The sequence below is a fragment of the Lissotriton vulgaris genome, chromosome 3_2, assembly GCF_964263255.1.
Source record: "Lissotriton vulgaris chromosome 3_2, aLisVul1.2, whole genome shotgun sequence".
NCBI classification, from domain to species: domain Eukaryota; kingdom Metazoa; phylum Chordata; class Amphibia; order Caudata; family Salamandridae; genus Lissotriton; species Lissotriton vulgaris.
Window position 1 is genome coordinate 139,548,674 of NC_141690.1, and position 21,766 is coordinate 139,570,439.

At 48.0% G+C, this 21,766-nt stretch overlaps 1 protein-coding gene across 1 annotated transcript in view; it reads left to right on the plus strand.

The window, feature by feature from the left end:
* LOC147725428 (uncharacterized) overlaps nt 1–20,756 on the plus strand; it is a 114,638-nt gene extending 93,882 nt beyond the window's left edge. Inside the window, exons 2-4 of the mRNA XM_086964450.1 lie at nt 17,651–17,752; nt 18,858–18,989; nt 20,320–20,756. Of these exons, the coding sequence (XP_086820576.1) occupies nt 17,651–17,752; nt 18,858–18,989; nt 20,320–20,756 (671 nt within the window). The remainder of the gene's footprint in view (nt 1–17,650; nt 17,753–18,857; nt 18,990–20,319) is intronic.
* The last annotated feature ends 1,010 nt before the right edge of the window (nt 20,757–21,766 follow it).

Here is a 21,766-nt window from a genome sequence, read left to right on the forward strand (position 1 = left end):
ATATACCTACTGGCGACCGCCAGTAGGTTATATATATATATATATATATATATATATATATATATATATATATATATATATATACATACTGAGTTACCCCTTTGTTGGTCGGCACCCCCAGGACTACTGGAAAGGGGCGACCATTCGGTCCCCCCGAACGTATGGCCGAGTACCACTAGCCCCCCGGGAAGCCATTTTTGGGCGGGAGGCGAGCCTCGGCTGGTATGCCCGAAGCGGCGTAGCCGGGGCGCGCTGTTTCCCGCCCTCAAGTGGGCTGGCCTAGACACTGACGCGGCTGGCCACGCCCAAGAGGCAGGCAGGGGCGGGTTTACGCCCGCCCTGAAGACGGATAAAAGGAGCAACAAGCCAAGAACGCATCCTCTTGTTCCTGTGCTCTGAAGCTGCACCCCCTCGCTGCACGTGAGCTCGAGACGGAACGAAGAGCCAATTTTGAAAGTGGTAATCTTTCTTGTTTGTTTTACAGATACTCTGTTGGGGAATGCCTAAGAAAGTTGGAAAGCGAATGACTACCGACCAGATGCTGCGTGTTCTTATGAAAGAGGTGACCGACCTAAAGAAGCGAATGGCGGAGAAAGATGGGGAAGAGGGACCGAAACGTCCGTTGGCTGGAGCAGCTCCGGGAGGAAAAGGCAAGAGGCCCAGAAGGGGAGCAGCTGGAGGGGACATCCCGGTTCCCTGTACCCCACTCGTAGAGCCAACTCCGGTGCCGGCGGAGGGGAATCCGATTCCCGTGGTGGTCACCCCCGTGTCCGGGGAGGATATGCCGCCTGAGCTGGCAGCACAATTAGCAGCGTGGTTGGGTACAAATGACGAGGGCGCCACGGCTAACGACGCACGGGTTTTGATGAGGCAACTGCGTGAAACAAGGGAGGCGGCTAAGGCAGCATCGCCAGTCATCACGCCGGCCGCGGCAGGAGGAAATCCACCTGGGTTAGGCTCAGCCACAGATACAGCTTCCGGTTCAGGTAAGCGGCCATTGCCGATTGCGAGGGATGAGTCTTGCCCGTCAAGAAGGGAAAAGTTGGGTCAACATGTCCCTCTAGCCATTAAGGAGAAGATATGGGCTGATGAGTATGTAAACATCTTCTCGTTGCTTACCGATCATTATGAGATGGAATATGTTAAGAGCCAAAAGGAGCTCATGCATCCGAGTGTTTGGCGCGCAAAGATGGCCGCCTTCAAGGTAAATGAGAACATTGGCAATTGGGGCAAGGCGTGGGGGATTTTTACATCCATCCTGGGTGAACGTAGGCCCGAATTACTGTCTGAATTGCCGATTTATCAGTCGCGGATCATGGGGTATTCCGTGTCACATGGGGGCAATCAGTGGTTCTGTTACGATAATATTTTCAGGAAAGCGAAGGAGCATGATAAAAACTTAACTTGGGATTGTTACGATTCTGTGTCATGGTCAAGAATGGCGGATACTGGTATGTTGAATTTGCCATTAGTAGGGAGTAGTGTGGGGGAGTCCTCCCGCCAATATTCTGGGACCTCCTTTCGATCAGGTGCGAGTAACGAATACCAGTCCAGGCCGAACGGCACCACAGGTAAAAAAGGGAGTTGTTGGAACTTTAACAGGGGTAAGTGTACGAGGCCCCAGGGGTCATGCAAATTTAGGCACGAATGTAGCGGGTGTGGGCAAGCGTCCCATCCTGAGTCCATGTGCAGAGCCAAAACGGGTGATAACGGGGGTAGAGGAGGCGCCAAACAGGTCTGAAATAGTCCGAGGGGCGCCTTTACCTACTCCAATTGATACCATGGCAATGATTCCTTGGCTCAGCGAATACCCGGACCACGCTTCCGCTGGGGTGTTGCGGAATGGGTTTTCATATGGTTTCCGCATCCCAGTGGGGGAGTTTCAGGGTTTAGCGAAATATAAAAACCAAATATCAGTCTTGCAGCACACGACCGTGGTACAGGAGAAGATTGGGAAAGAGGTGGCTCGAGGTCGAGTCGCCGGTCCGTTTAATGTGCCACCGGTTGCTAACTTTGTTTGTTCCCCCTTAGGGGTGGTCCCCAAGAAGGACCCGGGTGAGTTTCGGCTGATACATAATTTATCAGCCCCACGTGGTCTTTCCGTAAACGATGCGATAGACCCGGCAGTGTGTTCAGTACGATATGCATCTTTCGATGAGGCCGTAGCCATTTTGAATCGCCTAGGGCCCGGTGCGCTGATGGCGAAATCTGATATCGAGTCAGCGTTCCGGTTGCTCCCGGTACACCCAGACGATCAGCGTCTTCTTGGTTTCACGTTTCAGGGACACTATTACATGGATAGATGTATGCCAATGGGGTGCTCTATATCTTGTTCCTATTTCGAGCAGTTCAGTTGTTTCCTGCAATGGGTCTTCACAAGGAAGACGGGGTTTCATCAGGTTATGCATTATCTCGATGATTTTTTGTTTCTAGGGGCAGCCGGGGACCCGGAATGTGGTCAGGCTTTGAATGCATTTTGTGTCTTAATGAACCATTTTGGTGTGCCATTGGCACACGGTAAGACGGTGGGTCCTTCGACTTGCCTCGAGTTTCTGGGGATCGAGCTCGACTCGGAGGAGGGTTGTTTTCGTATGCCAAGAGAAAAAGTGCTTAGGTTCAGGGCATCCCTGGAGACGTGTATTAGTCAGTCTAAGGTTAAGTTGCAGCAATTACAACAATTGGTGGGACAGCTGAATTTTGCCCTGAGAGTAATACCGATGGCCCGCCCCTTTTCCCGCTCGATCGCTCAGGCCATGGTCGGCATGAAGGAGGGTCACCATCGCACGAGGCTCTCGGCCGAAGTTCGCCAGGACATGCGCATTTGGTTGGCATTTCTGGCGGATTTCAATGGTCGAGTTGTCTGGAACAAACCGGCGGTGTCCTCCGAGGAGCTGGGGCTGTGGACAGATTCGGCAGGGAGCATTGGTTTTGGTGCCATCTTTGGCACACAATGGTCGGCTCAAAAATGGCCGTCATGGTGGCATGCTGATGGGTTGACGAGTAACATTGCTTTTCTTGAACTGTTCCCTATTCTGGTGGCCCTGAAAACTTGGTCTGAGGGGTTTAGAGATCACTCTGTGGTATTCTGGTCTGATAACATGACCGTGGTTGAGTGTATCAATAGCCAAGCGGCACGATGCAAATGGATCTTGAGGCTGCTGAAAGAAATTGTCTTGTTGTGTATGCAATTGAATGTCCTATTTAAGGCAAGACATGTGCCGGGAGTGATGAACCAAGCGGCTGATGCGCTTTCTCGTTTCCGTATGCAGGCCTTCTGGGGTTTTCTGCCCACAGCGGACCCGGTGGCGGCACCCTTTCCCGAAGCTCTCTGGTCTCTCGGTGCCCCGAACTACGAAACCTCGTGGGAGAGAGTTTAGCACCCAGGACAAGGAAGGCATATGAAGGGGCGTTCCGTTCCTATTTGGCCTTTTTGGGGACTGCTGGAGGGGAGCTTTGGGGCCAGGAGGAGTGGGTAGTAAATTTCCTGCTGTCTTTACATCAGGCAGGCAAATCTGTGGCTACTGCCCAGAGGCATCGGGCAGCCATTTCCTTTATGGCTAGGGCTTATGGGATCCAGGACCCGACAGCGTCTTTCGTTGTACAAAAAGCGCTACGTGGGTGGCAACGCCTTGAGGGTCGCAGAGTAGATGAAAGGCGCCCGATAGGTCTGGATAGGCTGGCCCTGTTATTAACTGTACTCCCTTCAACGTGTTCATCCCAGTATGAAACAGTGTTATTCCGAGCCGCTTTTGCGCTGGCATTCCATGGGGCTATGCGGGTAAGCGAACTAGTGGCGAGGAACAAGCGGGATGTGACGGGGGGACTGTGCCGAGAGCACGTTCAGGTCAGAGGGGAGACAATGTCCATCTCGTTTGTCAGGTCCAAGACCGACCAAGGTGCGATGGGGGACAGCATAATCATACAAAGGATTCCCGGGTCCTCCATGTGCCCGGTAAGTTGCGTAGAGGAATATTTAGCGCAAAGGGTGGCATCATGGGGGGGGACATTGTTGCGACACGCTGACACCACCCCACTGACGAGGTTTCAGTTTCAGCGGGTGCTTGCGATGTCAATCTCCGCTGCGGGCTTGAACCCCGGCGAGTTTGGGACCCATTCCTTTCGGATAGGGGCTGCTACAGAGGCTACAGCCAGGGGTCTGAATGTCGAACAAGTTAAACGTGTGGGGCGTTGGTCCTCGAACTGTTATAAAAGGTATGTGCGGTTGCACATGTTGTGAAGCTGTAATGATGTACTCACGCTTCTTGTTTTTCTTTGGTTTTCAGTTGCGCAAGCCTACGAGGCGGGGCGGACTGTGCAGTCGACCCAACACCGGGTCAGCGGTCAGACATCACCGGCTGTGAAAAAGGAGGTGTGGGTCGTGGGCCACTCATACGTGAGGCGGGCCGCGGACGTATTCAAAGCAGGTGACATGATTCACGTGGCTGGGGAATACGGGTACAGTGTGTCCTTCTACGGAAAGGGCGGGCTCTGTATTGACCAGTTTCAATCATTTTTTGAGGGTTTGTTAGGGCGGACGAGGTCACCGCCGGCTATAGTCATAGTACATCTTGGGGGCAACGATTTGGTGTCCACTGGTAGACGACTACTTCTTGAGGCAATGCTTTCCACTGTAAGTTGGTTAGCGAGAAGAGTTCCAGGGTGCACAATCGCATGGTCCCATATGATACCGCGAAAAGTGTGGCGGGGGGCTCTTTCAGTTTCTGCTCTGAATCATTCAGTAAGGAAGATTAATAATAAAGTGAGTCGGTTGTTCCGTTCAAGTACACTGCATTCTATTCCGCATGGTTGTATTAAAGGGGACAGTATGTATTTGGGTGATGGTGTTCATTTGTCCCGGGTGGGGAACGAGTTACTCATAGGAGACCTGATAGCTTGGCTGGGGACTTTAAGAGATGACCTTTAGGTAGGAGTGTGGGGGGTCCGGATAGCCGGTCAACTATCCGGCCTGTGGCGGTAAGGTCATGATCGGTGAGCACTAATTGGTAGATCCCTATGAGTGGGCGTCACCCATTACGGATGGGAGCGCTCGAGGGAGGTGGCCATTGGCCCCTCAACGGGTAGGCGGTCCCTTCTAAGGATGGGACGCCGAAAGGAAAGGAAAGGCGGTCAAGGCCCCTTCCTGGGTAGGAGGGGCTACAGCCCCCTCCTGGGGAATTTCCCGGGGCCAGGATATCTGCGACGGCAGATGTGGTAAGTTGTGTGGGGTGTGGGAGGGGGTCTACGCTACCTTCTAGATACCTCACACGAGTCCTCGAATGACCTTTAAGTGGCGTCGAGTTTATTGGGGCCCCCGTCAAGTCAAGGGAAATTGGTAGTTGCACTTGAGGTACACCTCTGTGCGGTCGCCCCTCACAAGTGAGGGGGATAGATATTTCGGGTTTAGGGATCTTGACACAGGTTACGACCTTGCCGTTGGCCCTTAAACGTTAGGATGTACAATTTCAAAATTCCAAGTTAATGTTTTGTAGGATGTTAGTTCGGCTAGGAGAACCTTTGTATTAGAGAATATGTTAAGGTTAGCCAAAACATCGCAATGTGGTAATAAAATTGTACATAATATGAAACTGTTATTTTAATGTTTAATTTTGTTTCATATTTTAATAAATACGGCCGGGAGGGTCACTCCCTCCCGTCTTCCAAAAGTTCAGAACTGTTTCCGGTTTCCCATCCTTGGGGAGTGTGTTGAGAGGGGGTGGCGGGTATCGCGGCCATATGGAAAGGGGCGACCATTCGGTCCCCCCGAACGTATGGCCGAGTACCACGAGCCCCCCGGGAAGCCATTTTTGGGTGGGAGGCGAGCCTCGGCTGGTATGCCCGAAGCGGCGTAGCCGGGGCGCGCTGTTTCCCGCCCTCAAGTGGGCTGGCCTAGACACTGACGCGGCTGGCCACGCCCAAGAGGCAGGCAGGGGCGGGTTTACGCCCGCCCTGAAGACGGATAAAAGGAGCAACAAGCCAAGAACGCATCCTCTTGTTCCTGTGCTCTGAAGCTGCACCCCCTCGCTGCACGTGAGCTCGAGACGGAACGAAGAGCCAATTTTGAACCCACCCACCAGCCCCTGAGGACAGCCAGTTGTTTTGAATAAAGTTTCGATGTGGTAATTCTATTTCTTGCAGGTTGTGGTGACTGTCGTGTTATTTTTTAGTATGCAATAAAGAATGGTCAGCTACAATATGTTTTGCAAACAAAGGAATTCTGCACTAAGTATTGATCAGTAATCATACGTGGAATGGTTTATGGTTGTTTTGTAATTGAGTAATTTAGTTAAATTGTCGTATTTATTTTTTCGGTCGGGCGGTAAGGTCATGATCGGTGAGCACTAATTGGTAGATCCCTATGAGTGGGCGTCACCCATTACGGATGGGAGCGCTCGAGGGAGGTGGCCATTGGCCCCTCAACGGGTAGGCGGTCCCTTCTAAGGATGGGACGCCGAAAGGAAAGGAAAGGCGGTCAAGGCCCCTTCCTGGGTAGGAGGGGCTACAGCCCCCTCCTGGGGAATTTCCCGGGGCCAGGATATCTGCGACGGCAGATGTGGTAAGTTGTGTGGGGTGTGGGAGGGGGTCTACGCTACCTTCTAGATACCTCACACGAGTCCTCGAACGACCTTTAAGTGGCGTCGAGTTTATTGGGGCCCCCGTCAAGTCAAGGGAAATTGGTAGTTGCACTTGAGGTACACCTCTGTGCGGTCGCCCCTCACAAGTGAGGGGGATAGATATTTCGGGTTTAGGGATCTTGACACCGGTTACGACCTTGCCGTTGGCCCTTAAACGTTAGGATGTACAATTTCAAAATTCCAAGTTAATGTTTTGTAGGATGTTAGTTCGGCTAGGAGAACCTTTGTATTAGAGAATATGTTAAGGTTAGCCAAAACATCGCAATGTGGTAATAAAATTGTACATAATATGAAACTGTTATTTTAATGTTTAATTTTGTTTCATATTTTAATAAATACGGCCGGGAGGGTCACTCCCTCCCGTCTTCCAAAAGTTCAGAACTGTTTCCGGTTTCCCATCCTTGGGGAGTGTGTTGAGAGGGGGTGGCGGGTATCGCGGCCATATCCATTTCACAAGGTAGGTTATATATATATATTACCTACTGGCAGTCGCCAGTAGGTGGTTATAGCTAGGACCAAGTTTCCATAGGAAGAGCATTGTTTGTTTTGCTTATAACTTTGGCGTCGTTTGATGAATCGTCATGACATTCTCAAAACTAATTATTTGTTCATATCAGCTCCTATGTTGAAAGTTTGGCAGTGATTAGTAAAGGGGGGGGCTGAGATAAAAAGGAGATCCCAAAACATGTTTTCACCATGTTAATTTCCATAGGGAACCTTAAACAAGGATACAGGTCGAACGGGTGAACCGAATTACCCCAAATTTGGCAGGGAGAAGTGTCTTTGTCTAAAAAGCAGGCTTTTATTTATTTAGTGTAAATCAGTTCAGTTCAATAGTTTTGGAGAAATTTCAAAATTTACACCATTTTGTGATTCTGTTGAAGCGATGGGAAAAAAGGCCGAAAAAGTAGGAAAGGAGGGTAGGAGCACTGTAACCTCTGTGGGGGAGTGCAAAGCGAAGTAGTCACTCTTACCGGTCTGAAAGTTCGGTGTTGCTTAGAGTGACATGCTGCTGAGATGATATGCAGCTACACTTGGGTATAAAATCGAGAGCCTAAACCATGAGCTCATTGCAGCAGAGTGCTGTGCTCTGCTCTTTGTAGCATACGTGTGCAAGTAGTGTTAGTATGGGTTTATATCATACAGGGAGTGGGAAGCGAACTACTGACCGCTATTGTGCGTCTATACTGTACCAGAAGTGGGAAGTGAAGTACTCACACCTCCCGATGTGAAGACTTGGGGATCAAACGGAGGTGAATGCTGCTGTGGTATGCGTGTGCAAATAGTGTGTCGCGCTTCTTTACCCACGTCAGGCACCCACACACCTTCCTTGTAGCAGGGGCAGTGCTACAGAAAATACGGCCCCCGCTGCACTACAAAACCCAGAAGGCAGCGGGGTCTCAAAGAGCCAAACGGGACCTCCCTCAGCGGCACGCCTGTCATTTAAGCGCTTCCGGGGCAAGTGGAAGGCGCTTGACAATCTCGCCATGAGCCTCAGAGCAGATCAGACTCCGCCGGAGTTTGGGAGTTCCTGTAGAGGACTTCAAAAGACCCGGACCGTGTCTCAGAGACCTTCACTCAACCTGATGCTTGCCTGTTGCCATTCTGCTGAGCTGAAGGATTACGAGTGAGGTCTTCTTGGGAATTGGACCTCTCTTGCGTGTTTCCTTTTCCGGCCCCTTTGATGCACACGCCTCCCTCCCGGGTGGCTCAGGTACCGTGACTGTCTGTGCAAATAAAGAAGCGCTGGAGCACTCCTCTCCTTTCCAATCCCATATCTTGTTTTTCTTTTCTTGAACATTGCGTAGGGTGCGCTGCTCACATACTTTGAATCCTAGGAGCTCCCCCCCGGCCCTGGTGGCTATTTTGAACCGGCTGGGGTCGCATAAGAAGTCCGCTGTGCTGTCTCAACAGTGACAAGTTTAACACTATGTATTACACTCTCACTCTGTGATTTGAACAGCGTGAGAGAGTCAGGTGACTGCCTTGCCTCGAGTCAAAACCTTGTACTTGGAGAACTAATGTTATATTCCATTGATGACCGTCATTTTGCATACCTACCGGTAATTGGTATTATATAGACTGAGAGCACATTACTGTTTATGTAGGGGGAGTACTAGTAGCCTGTACAATTCACATTTGTCTCTTGTCTTCTTTTGTTTTACATGCAGTGTTCTGTGTACACACCTAGACCGGACCTAGGAAGCACGGATACCTGGCAGGAATTTGTTGTTTTTTCCCCTTCCCTTTTCCCCAGGGTACTAACTTCCACAGCTGTGTTAGGAACGCACTGTGGGGAGTAGTGCTCAGGTGAGGAGAGAAGCTTCTTTACACAACATCGTCCCCGCTGGCTGCTAGGCAGAGGTTAGTGGCGAATATTTCATCTTATGTTGCTGACAACCTGACATAGGCCCCCATTAGGATGTCGGGCGGACTTTGCCTGCCCACCACCCTCACGGTACCAAGGACCGCCCACAATAAGGGCGGGGGTCCCGTGCCTGGCAATAGGATGCTGTTTTAAACAACAAGGGGACCCCAATAAGTATCGGCGAGGGACCTCGGGGAGCTTAGTTATATGTACACAACAGTGGTCCCTTGCAGGGAGAGGAATAAAATGAGAATGAATATAGACTCAGTCAGTTCTATATTAGTGAAGACATGCCCAGCCGGGCAGAGGTCCTCAAAATTTATATTTAAATATAGATTTACAACACACAATAACACCTTCAACAATTCACGTGCGTGGGGCACAAGCCTGTACCAACCCACGACAATACAAAGACAAAAACATACACAGAAGGGCTTATAAGGCAAAGTCAGCAGTCTCTGTAAGTTTCCAAATTGTTAACAGAGAATTACTCATGGGTACCATTCCATAATTATGTATAGAAAATTCCACAGGTATATGGTACACAGTAGGTCGACGACGTTTCGGACCCCCTTACTAAATGATGGGGTCCATCATCAGGACAAAACAGTGGTTGCCTTTTTTGTTACTAGCCTCTTTAGCCAGGGGGCATATGGAAGGGGCTCATATAAGAGCGCGCAGGCACGAAGTTAGGTCGGGAGCGAATTAAATTTCGGTCCAATGGATTTCCAGGAATTTATTGCGAGTGTCCAGGGGCGGGGGGGGGGAAAGTATTCCGATTCCGCTTGAACCTTGGGGCGGGGAGGGAGAGTATTCCGCATGAACCTTGGACGCCGGATAATGCCGGAAGCGCCGTATCGCGCTGGGGTCCTGGACCAGGATTGCCGGATCAGTCGGCACGAATGGATTTCCTGGCAATAGGATGCACCTGCCACTGCATTCCTACCATTGTGGCGGGCGGTGCACTCAGCAGCGCCCTCCACAATCGCAGGTAGGCATGCAGTGCACTTCCATGTACAGCATGGCAGGCACCACGCGGTGCCTGCCATGCTGTGTATGGAACTCATGTGCACCCCCCACCCCCCGGAATCCATGGGGGCCCGCATCGGGCCCCCAATGCAGACTCCGCAAAGTCCCATCCTAATATGGCTGGCGGTGTCTGATAGACACTGCCACCATAGAAACCCTTTTCCGCCCCGTCGCAAGGCTACCGAGGTGGAAAAGTGGCAGACGGTCTTTCCGTCCGCTGCGGACCCCCCAGCCATGCTAATATGGTGGGGGGTCTTTGCAGCAAGGATGGCGGGTGGATCACCCTTGCCAGGCCGGCGGTGGCTACCGCCAGCCTGGCGGGGGCGAACCGCCCACCATCCTAATGGGCCCCATAGCGTTAGTAGGCATTTGTAACATACAGTGAGTGGGAAGCAAACTACTGACTGCTGCCGTGTGTTTATACTATACCGAAAGCAGGAAGAGAAGTACTAACGCCTACCGGTGTGAAGATTTGGGATCAAAGCGAGCTGATTGCTGTAAAGTGATGGGCTCTGGGCACCGTAAGATACTAGCTGCTGTAGTATAACAGTGTAAGTAGTGCTAGTATGCGTATATAGTATATAGGGAGTGGGTAGCAAACTACTTTCTCCTACTGGTCTGAAGAGTTGGGGATGAAACCGTGAGCCTAAATCGTGAGCTCATTGCTGTAAAGTTTTGTGCTCTGGGTGCTGTAGTATACCTTTGGAAGAAGTGTTAGATTGCATTTATACAATACAGGGAGTGGGAAGCACACAACTCACCCGTACCGGTCTCAAGACTTTTGGATGAAAGCATGAGCTCATTGCTGTAAAGTGATGTGCTCTGTGTAGTATTCCAATGTAAGTTACAGTACAATGTTAGTATGTATTTCTAATAAAATGTAAGGATGTAATGTTAGAATGTAGGACTGTCGTGAGGGGAACCTTGGGGAGTTTGTACTCGGTGCTGGAAAAGACGGTTGCCTTGCTGCCTGCTCCTGTTAGTGGGTGTTTAAGGTATCTTGTTTTCCTGCAATAAATCTACCTATTGGATCCACTGCTGTCTGCCTCTTCACTACATAAATTTGTCGTTGTGCTGCAGACCCGTTTTCTTCATGTAGCTGTTTCTACTCATCCCAAGGTCATCGGCTCATTGAACTAGTCTCCCGACCTCTGGTAGGATTTAAATTTTTAGATTTTGCGCTTCCTCTGCCTCTTCACTACACTCTGGTCTCTGTACTACACGTGTGTAAGTAGTGTTAATATGCGTTTATACTAACCAATGCATCATGGTCCTAGGAAGTCCGACCTTCCAGGCGCAGTTCATACAATGTCCTGGGGTGTGCATCCGCTGGACATTTATGTTTGCTATTAGAAGGCGGTGCATGGCTTCCACCCTGTGATAGCAAATCCCTGTTTGACTAGTTGAAGCGAGGGGAGGAAAACCTAGTACCGCTTCAATAGAGCGGATCTAGATGGTAAAAATGAAACAAAAACAAAAAGAGAAGCGAGTCACCTGGGATGTTTGTTGCTCATGGCTTCGCCAGCTGTGAGGGGAACGTCTTTCCCTGTGCGCATTGAAGCAGAGGCAGCGGACCGGAGAGTGAGGCATTCCGACGCCGTGAGGGAAACCGCTTTTTGAGAACTACTGTCCCCAGAACCCCCTGCTCGGCGCAGGACATTGACACCATATCAGCGATGCCCTGCAGCAACAAAAGCGCTTCTGCCCCATGCAATGTGGGACGCGCTCACCTGGGGTGTTTGTTGCTCGTTGCTTTGCCAGCTGTAAGGGGCGGCTTTCCCTGTGCGCATTGAAGCGGAGGCAGCGGACCGGAGAGCTAGGCATTCCGACGCTGTGAGGGGAACAGCTCTTTAAGAACTTCTGTCCCCAGAACCCCCTGCGTGGCGCAGAACATTGACACCATACCAGCGACGCCCTGCAGCAACAAAAGCGCTCCCGCCCCACGCAACGCAGGACGCGCTCACCTGGGGTGATTGTTGCTCGTTGCTTCGCCAGCCGTGAGGGGCGGCTTTCCCTGTTGGAATTGAAGCGGAGGCAGCGGACCGGAGAGCGAGGCATTCCAATGCTGTGACGGGAATGGCTTTTTGAGAACTACTGTCCCCAGAACCCCCTGCTTGGCGCAGGACATTGACACCATATCAGCGATTCCCTGCAGCAACAAAAGCGCTCCTGCCGCACGAAACGCGGGACGCGTGCGGACGGCGCCTAGGAGAAGCCCGGGACAAGGGTGGGACCGTCTTAGGCCGTCAGAGGCCATAGGAGGCCGGGCTGGGCCCCCCCTCTAACTTGCATGCTGTCTGAGTGAGGTCCATTTATGGACTACCTCCTTTTATTATGTCTGCTGACATGCTTATTTTTAATGTTATCAATTGTTTTGATAAAATGTTATAAGGGCTAAAATTAGGTTATAGGCAAACTTGCCCCTGAAGAGTATCATACTTCCTTAAAAGATTTATTTTTCCTTCTTTATCCTTTTTTTTTTTGATTGGGTCAAGTTTTGGCAAATAATTGACAATGGCAAGAAGACGTGCCTAACCTTTACTTGAATATGCATGTAACACCATCGATACATACTTGTTAGCGTCCTCACGGAAGAAATTGACCGCACTGAAAGGCGCCTTTCTATGGGGTCCAGCATTGTGCTGGCTGACCATACTAATACTAGTAGAGTACCTAGTTCTACCAGCGTAACCAATATAGATACAGATCTGGTAGAGGACTTAATTAATAATGACAACAACTATTCAAGTATTTCCAATACACCTAGATTGTCCGTTATGGACACCAGCTCCCTCCCCTCACCGACCCCCCCAATTAAAACTAAGGGTCGGAAGAAGAGAACACCAGGTCAGGGGATATAACACAGGCAAATGGTCTAACTGGGGGTGGACAGAAGGACTTAGATGAAGCAGGTATAGAGGTTCTGCTATCCCCCCCCTTACTAACCTCTGTTTTAACATCACCCGTGACTGAGCCACCTAAATTAACCCTAGACCCCGACATGAAGGATGATATATGTAACGTAACAAAATGGGGCAACTGTTACAACGGCAATAACTTTCGAAATATTGCCCGTGATACAACATATAGACATCCCTGTACTGTCCGCACATAAACCAACATTTGTTAATTTAAATTTAAATGCAGGATATAACCGGGTTACCTAGAACATCGCCGGTATTACTAGGAAATTGGATACACCTTTCTGGAGGGATTTTATCACCGTAGGACATGACATTATATGCCTCCAAGAAACATGGTGTAAGGAACACATTTTTATAGAGGGATATACTTCTCATTGGCTAAGTACCGCTAATTCCGTAGCTGGGAGAGCAAAGGGTGGCCTCTTAGATCTGATATCAAATAAACTAGCAATGTGCAAGATCTAAAGTTGCACCGCAGTGGACATATACAGCCAGGTGTTGCGGATAGAATTTATCAGAGGTAAAGATCTAATACCCATTAATTACTAAAAGTAACATCTTTGATAACAGTACAGGCAATGTTTTACACCCATTTGGGAAAATTGGGAAATTGAAAAGGCTCTGGCATCATCACATAAGCAGGCCATCATCCTTTTGGTAGGTGACTTTAACATCAAATCCTGCCCACTGGCCCGAGTAAGTCGTGTGGATTCAGGAAGGAAGCTGGCGTTGATGATGCTGTTGACTATTTACATTTTCCCCATTGTGATTATGGCACAATTCTAAATAACTTGATAGTAAAACTGGATTTGGAACTACTTAGTTGTACCAAAAATACAGAAAATATTATCTGGCCAACATTTACAAGCAGGAATGCCAATACCAACATTGACCATATACTGATTTCTAGTAATACTGATTACTCCAATTTGTGGATCACGTAGCAAGGAACAAGTGATCACAATAGGATATCTATTGTTGTGCTGGGGAAATAAACAAGCAACTAATAATAACTGCATTAATAACATTGCTGCTATAAGAACTAACGGCATGAGGATCAAATGGGCTGGCATTGATTCCCAGAAAATGCAAAAGGAGGTGGTTAGGAAGTGTAGTCTTGAGATAGATTACTGCCTCAGAGAAAATGTTAACTCTAACACTATGCTCACTAGTTTTCTCAAGATAAATGAAACGATAGAAGGCCTATTTACCACAAGAATTAGTGGATCTAAGGTAATGTGTTCAGGGTGGTTTGATAAAGGTTGTACATTGACACTACGTGAATTAAAGCAGGCCTTGTGCACCAAACCTCGAGATAACATGACCATTAAAAATGTACGATATAATTATGAACTAGCTTTAGGAAATAGGAAAAGAGACCTTTCAAGAGGAGGCCTGGAATAAACTTAACCTTGCAGCTGAAGCTAATAATTGTAGACCATAAATAGCCCCTTTCTAAAGAACGATAAGGTGCCACAATTAACTTCGCATGTTGACTGTAACTCATGGACCAAACATTTTACATGCATTTTTAGCCCAGATAGGTTGGTTTTAGAATCAATGGGTTGTAATTATAGTATGTGGTCGTCACTACTCTTGCTAATAAGTATAGACGAGGTATATGAGGGATTAATTAACAGTAAAGGAGGCAAAGCCCCCGGCCCTGATGGGATTCCGGTGTACTTATATAAAGCGGAGATGAATCTTTGGGCCCCTATACTAGCAAGAGTTTTAAACATAGCAGTAGAAGGACAGTTCCCGTTGACGTGGAGTCAGTTGCTTATAATTCCATAAAATCCAAATCGTGTAACTATCGCCCGATCTCCCTATAAGATTCTTCTAAGCATGGGCGAATTTTGCGAATCTCGCGTTCGCGAATTTTGCGGATTTGCGAACTCGCAATCCGCAAAATCCGCGAATTCTTGCGAATTTGCAGATTTTTTTTTTTTTTGTGTTCGCAAGGATTTCTGCCAGTTCGCGAGGGTTTCGTACCAGTTCGCAATTGCGAACTTACATTTCGTCGCGCAACGGTCGCGAATTATGTTGTTTCTACGTCTGGTTCATCATCACAGGTTCCCAGCACCCTCTGTTTCACCACTGCAACCCTCTGTTACATCAATGCCACCCTCTGGTTCATCATTACTGTAGATTATGGGGGGGAAAAGCAAGCACACCAGCCCTGCTTCAACTGAGATGAATTAATTTGGGGTTAGTTTATTAATGTGTCACTGTTTTAAAATTCCAGTCTGGCACCTGCTTCCTTATCTGTAATTTTGCTTTCTGTTGCAGTGCATTTTTTTCCCCAGGACCTTCTTTGTGGCCTACTTGTAGCTATTGTATGAGCCTGCTGTGAGGGTCAGAGCAGGGTCATACAATTGTTGCAACTAGCAACTGAATTCTGGAGGGGCCCCAGTCAGGAAGCACTACCGGGAATTGTTACTAATGATGAGTTTGAACTCTTGCCCCTGCCGAGTGCTTTCACTTTTGAAAAACTCGTTTTTCTGCAATTTCGCGGGGTTCGCGGGGTGCGAACACGCGCAAGATCGGATTCGGAAGCCGCAAATTCGTGCGAATATGCTATTTGTTTTTTTTGCGGCGTGTTAGTTGGCAAGGTTTTGTGCGTTTTTGCGAGCCGCTCGTAGCGCAAGACGCGAAGTTACCCTCGCGGTCGTTCAAGGGCGCAGCCATCTTGTTTGCCTGACGTATTTCCGTTTCCGGGCGCGAAGTGTAATCTCGCAAAGTCCGCGGCTTGCCAGTACAGTCTCGCGCGTGTTCGCAAGGAAAATCTCGCGCGAACTTACCCGCGCGGTCGTGAACGGGCGCGGCCATCTTGTTTCTCATTCATTGCTATGGTTCTGGGCATGGTCTTTGTATCCTCTGTCAATCTCTGCCATCCTATGCTTGTTTGAAGTTTTTTTTAATCTATTTTACTTATTATCTATCCCTCTATTTTTCTAGCCCTATATTTTTGTGTTTACTGCTACTTTTGGTTAATTTTAAACTACTTTTGTAAACTCTTTTCTTTTCTTCTCTTCCCTATTCTATTTTCTTTATTCCTTTCCGCCCAGACCATGGTGAAGGGAGCCGGGAAGCATCCCGAGAAGGGGAAGGGTCCCGCACCCCGTGTCCGGCTCCCGTGCGGGCGTTTGAGGGGGGAGCTAGTGATGCCACGGGAGATCTTTACCCCGGAGGAGGTGGCCCAACTCATTTTTTATGTTCAGCGCCGCCTCCCCAGGACCATCATGGGAGGCGGCAAGATCAGTGCCGGGTACGGGGCCCGGGAGCGCCGGAAGCGGTGGGAGAAGGTGTGCCAGGCCATTTACCACCACTCTCGGGTCTGGCGCACCTACAACCAGGCCACCCACCGCTGGACGGATGTCCTGACCCGTGAGCGAGATCTGCTCGACCTCCTTGGCCTTGAGATCCCCGGGCTTGGTGAGTAGTAGTAGCTATGTCTTTACTACTATGTTTTCTCCTGCTGTGTTATTATATTGCAAATTTTTGTTTTTTACCAAGAGCAATAATGCTGCTCATTACATTGTAGGTACATTTTATTTCAAAATCTTCTGTGCATTTCAGGTACACTGCTCTCCTTCTCAGTAGTGTTGCTACTATGCTTATTTGTTTTAGATTTTGTGTTAATTTCATTGGCCTGTGAAATTATGTATGAGTGTAGTTGAAAGAACTGCGCAATGCTACACACTAAGGTTCAGATTTTTAATTACCGGCGCATCCCTGCAAAGTTGCAGGGATGCGCCAGTAATTGTGCGTCACGCCACCATCACCTATGGTGCGCCGTATTTACAATGCGGCGCGCCATGGGCCCAAAACGTCACCAAAGCGTTACGCATCTGTGCCGTAAAGGTGGCGCATTGCTCTAGTTGCGTCGCAACGATGGTGCAGCTCCATCAATTCTCTGGGGTGCCCTATCTCCCCAATGCTGCGTCAAGCCGTACGTCTGCTTCAAGCAGGCGCAGGGTTTGAGTCACGCATCATTGTCCTCAAAGTGACTGATTGAAATCTTGTAGATTTCCCTCAGCCACTTTTAGGATGCGTTCATGCGCAGGAACGCCCTCCCTTGCGCCGGAACACCCCTATTGGCGCAGGGCTTTACAACGTGATGCATCTCCCAGATGCGTCACGTTGTTAATATACGCCGCACCATTGCGCCTCTTTTGTGCTGTCGCTGCGTCACAAAAGTCACGCAACAATGGAGCAAAAGAGCCGCAAGGGCCTTATAAATCAGCCCCTACAGACTCAAGTCCAGTCCTTCCTTTGTACACATGGCGATAAGAAGAAATAGTGGTGGTGGATTAATAGTTTGAGTATTTTAATGACTGGTGAATGTAGTAGGAAACTTTAGTGTTGTCGCTGATCTTCAATCACGATGGACTTTGGCTGTCACTTTGCGTGCTGCGGACTGCTGCCTGCCAATCCTAGGCAAACCTTTTTAGTACTTTGTTTAGTGAGTTACATAGGGTAGTTTCCAATTCGACGGTCCGCAAATCAAGCAATACTAAAGTAATGACGTAGTCGACCACATGAGATTGGTCAATAATATATCCCGTGGAGTCGTTCCCTATTTGCTATTTCGCAAAAATATTTTGTTACTTTGTTAGTTCTTTTTTAAATGTTTGATTTGGTTGAGAAATATCATCCATGTTTTCTGTTTTTCTTTCTTTCATGTTGTACATCAGCTTCCCCCAGGGGCAAGAGGAGGACACAGGAGGAGGAGGAGGAGGGTGCTGTTGTCGATGCAGGCCAGGACCGGGCAGTCGAGGGCTCCTTTGCTGGCCCCAGTAAGTTTTAATTTTAATATAGAGTACTTATTTTTTCCTGGCGTTCCTCATTCGATTTTTTCTAAATCGTCTTTGATCTTCTTGTAGACAGGATCTAAATTCTTATCCTGCCTCGACTATGACTCCGTGTGGTATTACTAGATTATTCTTATTAGTCTGTCTGTGTAGCTAACTAAGATTGCACATTTGGCATTTCCATTGGACTCCCATTCTAGTCAGCAATAGCTCTATGCACTGAGTGTAGTCCTCTGGGATTGTCCATAATGTCTTTTCAAGTATTCTAAATGTTTATGCTTTGACCATTGCCAACAATAAAAAGGTGAATGACCACCACCAAGAAATAATAAGATACTACTTTACTTTTGGTTTGGATAGGAGGACAATCCATTCTACTACTGTTGCAGGGACAAATCTGCACAAACAGAACTATGGACACTAAATAATGCATCGCTTAGCTTATCAATTATAATAGGTGCTGTAACTGTTAGACTTTCCACATACCTCAGTGATAACAGACTTTGTAGTTGAACCCCCAATCTCCTTACTGACTAGATAGTGTGGCAGAGTCATTTAGCTCCCAAAGTCACCGATGGCAGAGGCACGGACTCATGCTTGCAAAAATTCGAAAACCTTTAGCTCATCCACTCTAGTCTGGAGGACCAAAAACCACAGAGTCTATTTAAGTTTAAAAGCTTTATTAAAAGTAAACACATTTATTAAATTCAAGTTTGTCATAAAAGTGAACGTGTAACTGAAAATGGAAAAGTGCTTAGTGCTGACGATTAATTGGACACATTTCTTGTGGTCGAGCCGAGCTCTCACCTGGTTTGAACTTGATCCTGCTCGTGTTCTTAGAAGTCAAGGTTCTGTCTGTTAGGAGAAAAAGTGGTGCGTGTTAAAAAGTAAAAAGCAAACATTCATCAGTTGTGCCAAAAAGTGCAGCAAGACAACAGCCTTCCCTGGAAAAAGGGACATTTTTACTCTAGAGTACACAGTCAAAAATTATTAAATTGTACACTTTTTTTCACATTTCTTTCTTCCTCCTAGACCAAATATTATATAGTAGTGAGTGGTGTATTCTAACATTATTAAATGTACTTTGTAGGTGGAACATCTGGAGACGGGGCCAGCGCGGAGGTGGTGGCATTGGACGAGGAGGACAACTCTGGGGAGGAGGCGGTGCAAGTGCCGGAAAAGGACATGCCTGTGAGGGTTCAAACGGTGGTGGCGGGCAGAGGTAAGCTATACATTCCTTAGTCATTGAGATTGAAGACTGCAGAGTGTGCTTTCTGCACGGGTGTATTATAAAAAAAGCAGGTAGTAGCCTCCTCTAAATGTACTTCGACTTAGCTGTGAAGTTTTTGGCGAGAAGAATCCCAATCAGATCTGAGGTGAACTTGATGGATGGGATGAACGAAAAGCGAAAGAAGGGTGTAAGTAAGTGTGGAAGCACGAGAAATGTAATGATGACTGGCAAAGAAGAATGATATGTGTTTGCTTGGTCCCCGAGGTGGCTGGGAAGGTAAGAAAATGGTATGGTGCATGGCTGGGTGAATGATGAAGCAAGGATGGGTGGAAGGAGAACAGCCTGGGTGGGTGAGACAGAAACTGTATGTGTGCAATATACTTTGAATGGATGGATGCCTGGATCATTCATGGTACTATCTGACTCTTAGATAGCATATGTGAATCTAGAGAGAGTAGACGGTCACTGGATGAACTAAGTGTTACTTTGAAGAGCATGTAACACCGCACCCGCACGTCCGTTCCAGTGTAGGAAAGGCAAGGAAAAGAAGTTGTAACGTTGTCCAAAGACTACCATGAATAGTAGCAGTAGTTTGTATTGCAACTGCAAGCACAGCATATATCCAGTTATTACGGTGGACACTCCCTACCTCCCTTAATAACTTTAGTTTAGTAGTAGTACGTCATTCATGTGTGGGGGTATCACTGTTCACTCAATAATAAGCAAAGCACCTAAAGTCATCCCATATGTCATCAAATACATCCCATGTGAAGTGATAGATAATCAGATAATTTAGCTTCTTCATTTTCCTTTTCTAATACTCATTTGCACTGTAGGGTGAAAGCTAAATTAATTAAGCAGTAGCCCTTTTAACAGAGTATTCTCAGTGCCACCCGTAATAGAAAAGTAAGAGCTTCACCACCTGCATGTACTGGACCGGTACAGTAACGCAAGTCTGTCTCACTCACCATGGTGTGCGTCTGTTTTTCTCGGGTGCAAGTTCACTGCGCTGGCATTATGCCGGCTTGCATAAGATAACGTACCAATTTTCCTAAACAAGAGAGAAGAAGAAGAATAAGAGTGGTGTACTGTCATAGTCGACTGTAATAGAAGTCCATAGTGCTCGTAGAATTTGTTCCTTAAACTCCCACTAATGTTAGAGCAAGGATGAAGAAGTCGGAGGTTACATAGATACTGTCCTCAATAGTTATGCACTGTGCTTTCAATTTGCTACTTGTACTGTGACAACTTTCTGCTCAATCATTTTGTGTTAATCTTAAGGAGCATTGGTTACAGACTATGTCTTTCTTTTTTCATGTAGTTGCTCCTTCCAAATCCAAGACACCATCAAGGAGGAAGGAGCTGGCTCGAATGGCCCGGCAACGGAGGCTGGATGCCACTGTTGCTGAATATCGGCGGCTGGTGGCCCTGGAGGAGGAGGAGACGCAGTCTGGAACAACAACAACGTCCACTGGGACAGCTGCATCCTCCTCCGTGCGGGCTGCCAGCCAGCGCAGTGCTCCAGCGGTACGGAGCCGGGCTACCAAAGCCAAACACCACCGCCCAGCAGCAAAGAAAGCAGCTGCCCCTCACAGGATTTGCAAGGCACACCGGCGCCGCTTATCCCTCAGACTGTCCTACCTGGAGCAGGAGGTCCATAATTATAAGAACGTGGTGGAGGGCCTCCGCTTCGAACTTGCCACCCTCCGCAAGGAGCATGATGCCCTGGCTGCTAATTCCAACAGCACCCTGCCATAGTGTCCCTTGCCCCTTTTTTAGAGACTTTTGGGGGGTGGGAATTGGGAGTTGTGATTTTTGGGGACTTTTGAAGGACAATCGTTGGGGTTAGGGAGGGTCTTGCGGGAGATTCTTTTGTTAGGGCTATAAAAATATACTTTTTGAAACTTTATCTGACCATACCTGTTTTTTACTGCTTTTGAGTCTGGTGGGTGGGGGTTTAACATAACAGTAAGTTTGTTTTCCTGAATAGTCCTAGGACTTTAGTAGTACTACCGTCAATCAAATCTCTCGTCTCTCCTAATACTCCATTATACTACCTCCAACCAAACGCCTATCTTACCTGTAATTTCTGTTTGCAAGTAGGGCTAGGCCCAGGGCTGGCTCCACGGGAAACAGCAAATAAGGTTGGCAATCCTGGGCGGATAAAATTTCCTCATAGCGGTGGTACTAGTGGTGTGACACAGTGGCAGTTGCTTGCCTATGAAAAAAAAGAAAATGAAATCTGGTTTGTCCTCCTGAGCAATACAAAGGTACAATACAGAATATAGCAGGTGACAGAAGTACACTAGAACAGTGCCACGTTGTAGCCTAACAAATGTTAAAGTATAACTAATTCGGTTGAAGTTCTTTGACATTAGCCATGGGTCTTTGTCAAGCAGAGTAAGAATATATCCTCGGATTTCTTCACCAGCCTGTTGCTATCACCTTATCCTCCCCAGCAAGTGTGTGGATTTATTGCTGTAATTTAGTCACACATCAATCAAAACCACACAGCCCGGGGGAAGAGGGTTAGGGTTTGAAAAATGGATGGGTACGGGGGTTTTTGGGAAAGGTTTTGGGAGACAAGAAAAAGTAGCACAGCATGGACGAACAATTGTGAACATAAACAAATCTTTGGGTACAAACCTATCCATCAATCTTTGAAAGTGCATACACTACTGCATGCATGTCAGTTAAAAGTAAGTAGTACTTTCGACAACTGTGGAAGAAAGAATGCGACAGTACAGGGCGTGGGTGGAAATATTGAT